At 56.0% G+C, this 5,176-nt stretch overlaps 1 protein-coding gene across 1 annotated transcript in view; it reads right to left on the bottom strand.

The window, feature by feature from the left end:
* The window catches only part of SLC45A4 (solute carrier family 45 member 4), a 44,738-nt gene that overhangs the window by 22,998 nt on the left and 16,564 nt on the right, over nucleotides 1-5,176 (bottom strand). The window contains 1 exon segment of the mRNA XM_023523620.1: nucleotides 2,933-3,755. Coding sequence (XP_023379388.1) covers nucleotides 2,933-3,328 — 396 coding nt within the window. The 5' untranslated portion in view covers nucleotides 3,329-3,755.

Genomic DNA, 5,176 nt, shown 5'->3' with positions numbered 1-5,176 from the left:
TGGGTAGAAACTGATAAGCTAATTCTAAATTCATATGAAAATGTGAAGAACCTAAAACAGCCAAAACAAGTTTTAAAAAGTAACATGAAGTCAGAAAACCGAAATTTCATTTCCCAATTTCGAGATGCCGCGTAAAGCTGCAGTAACTAAGGCGCTGTGCTTCTGAGGACAGACAGCTGAACAGGTAGCACAGGGTCTAGGAAGAGACTCCCGTGCGTGCGGTCAGTTAACTGTCCACTGAGGTGCCATGGATTCAACGGGAAAAGGCAGTCTCTACAAACAGCACGGGAACGACTGAATTTCCACACGTCACAGGGAAGCAGAACCCTTCAACTCTTACCTACAACTCATACATGAAAATTAATTAAAAGTGGATCGCAAGCCTAAATGTGAACGCTAAGCTATAAACATCTAGAAGAAAACATTGGGAGAAAATCATGACCTTGGGTCAGGCAAAAATTTTAGTTAAAACGACAAAAATAAAGAAGAATGACGTGCCAGATTTCATCTCAATTTAAAACTTCTGCTTTGAGATACCACTAGTAAAATAAAAGGGAAACCACAGACTGGGCATAAAACACTTGCAAACCTATATCTAATGAAGGACTTTTATCAAGAGTGTACAAAGAATCCTTGCAAAAAACCTGAGCAAACTCTTCACCCAAGAAGACACACGAATGCCCAACAAGCCCATGGGAAGACGTCAGCATCGACAGCCGTCCCTAGTATCCACGGGGGATTGGTTCCAGAACCCTCCCTCGGACACCGAATGCGAGGATGCTTCGCAAGCCCCTTAGTGGGCCCTCCGGTGCGCCGAGGGCCTGCGGGGCTCACCGGGGAAATGCAGGTGTGCCACGCAGCTGGAGAAACGGGCTCATGCACTGCTGGAGGGAACACTCTCTTCTCAGAAGGTGACCCTGCACTTGGCACATGACCCAGCAGTCCCAGCTCTCTGAGAAATGAGACCTGCAGGTGAATGCTCGGGCCCAGTTGTGACAGGGGCGGGTTGGTGGTGGCTGCGGGTGGGGGGGTGCACCGACGCGAGGGGCCACTAGGGAGCCTTCTGGGGTGATGAGCATACACCCGGTCTTAATGGTGGTGGCGGCCGCACAGCTGGAGCCATGTGTGAGCGGATCGACCTGCCCGCCCAGAGCATGGCAGGACAGTAGCGTTTCAGTGCCCGCTCCAGTAACTATGAACGTACAAGACCCAATAGTGGACAGCGCGTCTCTGGATGTGGCGGACTTTTTAAAAACCTCGGCTCGAGTCAGACAAAATGACCACTCTGCTGCCCCTATGAGCGTTAACTGGAGACCAACCCCGAAAGCTAAGCTGGGCCTTTGCCTGGACTCCATCTAAGCCCGTCCAAGGACAGTTCTTAGTAAGTGCTGTTCCTTCCACCTACAAAACACCCTGTGGTCAGGAGCCCCACTCCTGGCCCAAACGTGACCCGTGCGGCTGACCTCGCGGTTACTAAAGGTCGCCTTCGCGCCCCTCAGATGAGCCAGCCACGGCCACGCCTACTCCGCGCAGCTCTCCGCTTGCGGTCATTCGCCACGCCAAGTGTGTGTGCAGCAGACATCCCACGACTTTCAACAGCTGGACACGTAGCTTGACACACAACATGCGTATCGTATAGGAAAACCCGCAATATATGTCATCCCGCCTTATCAGACGCCTAAGCAAGTCTCCAGTGACGTGACTCGAAACGGTGACACAGCCCATGTCGCATGGAACTGAGACTCGTTCCAAGGCGCGGTGCTGGGGGCGGGCGTTTTAGCCATCTTGCCCGTCACCTACCAGTGCCCCCTCCCAGGGCGCTGGCACGCGGTGGGCCCTGCACCCCGCACGTGAGAACAGAGGCAGGGGCGACCGAGACAGAGCTGGAAGAAGAGGGGGCTGCCCTCCCTCGTGACAGTGCCCGAGGCCCCAGGAAAGGTCTGACCCTCTCGGCATTGGCCCTGGGGCCACGGAGCCTCCTCCACACCCGGAAAGGTGAAAAGCAAAGCAGCGGGCACCGTGTGTTCGCCCAGCCACCGCCGTCCTGGGGGAGCGCCGCTCGAGCTCCTTCACCGAAGTCTAGGTGACAGGACGCAGGGTGGGCGCAGTGGCTGTGCGGTTACAGTAACTGCAGGCCGAGCGGCATTTCTGGACATTGGTTACCACCCACTGTGACGGGGGGTCGGACGCATGCCGCCCCATTCACAGCGGGAGGGGGCGCTGCTTTTCCGGATCCTTCCGCTCACTCACTGATCTGCAGGGGGCGCTGAGCGGGGCTTGCTGAATAATTGATCAGGGCTGCAGGACGAAGGAGCCCTAGAGCAACACCAACACCTCACCGGGGAACATGTGAAATTCTGGAATGAAACTCCGCTTAACAGCTCGGCCCCTCGCTCACACCGCTTATAAGTTGTTCAACTAGATTTTGAAACTTCCTTAGACAGTGAGGAAACCGAATGCTGACGTGACGGATTCTCAGGGCCTGAGGCCCCGTGGTGACCTGCAGGGGACGGCAGCTCCTCCGCACGCCAGGCTCGTAAGGCTGACCTGAGTGCGACTGAATTCCAGGGCTTCTGGAAACACTCGTCGTTCAGCTACCTAAGGTCACAATAAACTTGGACTCAGGTCAACGACGACGGTGACAATAAAGAAAACAGCATGATTCCGTGTGTTCTCCGCTGCCAGGCCTTGCCTCTTCCTGCCCGGGGCGGGCTGGTCTGTGACTACCTCACCTTAGAGAGGAGGGTCCTGAGTCAGGTGCAGGGGAGCGGGGAGGTTCCCCGGCTTGCCCAAGATGACACAGGTGGTGACTGTGTCCGGCAGCGCTGGGGCACGGCGGCAGGTCCCCTGGGAGGTGGGCGCACGCCCATTCGGAACCAATCAATGCCGACAGCATGCGCCCGAACCCCTAATCACAACATCTGAGGACCACCCCCTTCCACCCCAGTTTAAAACAGAAGTGGCCACAGCAGGCCGAAGGGAAAGATGACCAGGACGCGTATCCCCAGGGCTCCCGAGGACGCCATGGCCCCGTGTGGCACGCTCCATGTGCCGGGTCTGCCCAGAGCCCAGGGCCACACTCACCGATCTGCAGCAGGATGGGCGTGACCAAGGCCGTCTCCATGGCGTAGCAGAACTCCCTGCCGAACATCACGGCCCCGTGCATGACCCACAGGCGCACGGGGATGCGGTCGATGGAGCCCTCGCTGACCGTCTCGTCCCGCGGCTCCGGCTCGGCGCTCCCGGGCTTCGGCGGCTCCGGCGGGGCCACCGGCAGCTCCTGGACTTGGATGGACTCCGAGTCGGCATTCTGCGGAGCCATTCTCATCACCGAAAATATATATATGCGTGTGGATATATATATTTATTTACGTATTTATTTGTTTACTCTAACTATATAAATAATACTATCATATATCTGTAAGGATAAATTAAGACGCCTTCTCCTTCTGCTTCCGGTGTGTTCCTCTGGCAAGTAATACTTATATCCCTCTTTGTACAGACGAGGAGCTCGCGACTTCTCACCATCGGACGCGGCCCGCAGCGGAAGAAAATGATTTTTGGTTGGACTTTAAACATGTGGCTTGCTGGTTTACTGTGAGTTAGAGTTAAAAATCCATAATTGCCATTCAGTTAATACCAGGTTCATCATTATGACTGAAGAGGTGCACAAGCTGCTTCTCTTGCTACGGAGGGGTGGGAAGGTGACACAAACAGGTGGTCCACCGTTGCTCCCCATCGAGCGACTGGCTGATCTGCAAGAGAGGAAAACAATCAGCCATCAGCGGGGCCGCCCGTGGCTGCCATCCCCAGGGACCAGCCCGTGGTGCCTGAGGAGACCACGGACCTCTGACCACCTCCGTTCTCCGGTGCTTGCTCTGGGTCATCCGTGGGAAAAACAAACCCTACTTTCTGGAGAAACGTTTTCTTACATGGAATTTAATCCTGAGGGAGGACAAAGAAGGGGACAAGGGAGGCCGATCAGAGCAAACGGGAAGGCAGGGAAAGAGCTCAGAGTTCCCTGTTGGCAGCGACAGTCTCCAGCCCCAGGGACCCTCGAGCCGGACAGGTGTGGGCCTGTGAGTGACATGCCAGGGAACACGGGTCGAGGCGGACAGCAGGAAGAGAGGTTCCCTGGGAAGGGGTGCGGAAATGGAATGGGGGAGGGGGCGGGGTGGGGCCCGCCAGAACGGGCAAGGTGGCCGTCTGCAGCCATGCCCTTGACCTTTTTCCGTCATAAAACCTTTTGATAATCAAATGAACATTACAGCCGTCTGTGGAAAAACACAAACACGTGCACGCATGCCACACTCAACACCAGGTCTGGGGGCTCAGACTCCCAGCCCGCTCATGGCATGCCCAAGGGCTAGGGAACCTGTCCCCCAATGCCAACTTTCCCCCGACTTCTCCACTTGGACAAGCACGTCCCGATAAAGCGTCAGCCGCCTGGAATCTAACTGGAACTGTCCCCTTGGAGGGGTTTTAAGAAAACGAGGTCACTCTGCCCCATGCCAGGCAAACAGGGACCCTCTGGACGCGGACCACTGGACACTGGGTCCCATTCGACCTGAAGCGCATCAAACGAGGCGAGTGTGAAGTCACATGACACTTGCACCCTGTATGAAGGCAGGTCTGTGGGCTGACGCCTTACCAAAAATCTTCAACTAGTTTAAATAAAAGTATTTCTAGTTAGTATTCACTTAACCCGAGGTGACTATTAGTTCCTTCTCCCTTTCTTCCCAGAAGGGACCAGCGATGGGGGTGGTCTTCACTCAGTCCCCTCCCCAGAGAGCCCTGGAGGTGATGGCGGGTCCTCAGCTTGGCCGTCGCGGGCAAGGCCAGAGCAGCGGTGCCCTCGAGGCTCCCAGTGTCCTGCACCTCCCCGGGTCCTGCTGCGATGGACACGGCCCTGGAGTCCCAGGTCCAAGCGGTCCTAGCTATGAACCTGCTGTGTCCCCACACCCCGCCACGGTTCACGCTGCAGCCCTCAGCCGCGATCGCTCACGTCTGCCCGGGTCGTCTGCTGCAGAGTACCTCGCCACACTGACACCCCCGCCCCCCCGCCACTACATTTTTTAAAACAGTGTTTCGAAACTATTTCTAACATACTAAGTAAACAACATAGTATTAAACCATCACCCTGTGGCAACCGTTACCGACGTTCCGTTCTCATTCC

Source organism: Pteropus vampyrus, unplaced genomic scaffold, assembly GCF_000151845.1.
Source record: "Pteropus vampyrus isolate Shadow unplaced genomic scaffold, Pvam_2.0 Scaffold398, whole genome shotgun sequence".
In the NCBI taxonomy this organism is placed as follows: Eukaryota; Metazoa; Chordata; class Mammalia; order Chiroptera; family Pteropodidae; genus Pteropus; species Pteropus vampyrus.
This window is presented reverse-complemented; position numbering and strand designations above follow the sequence as displayed.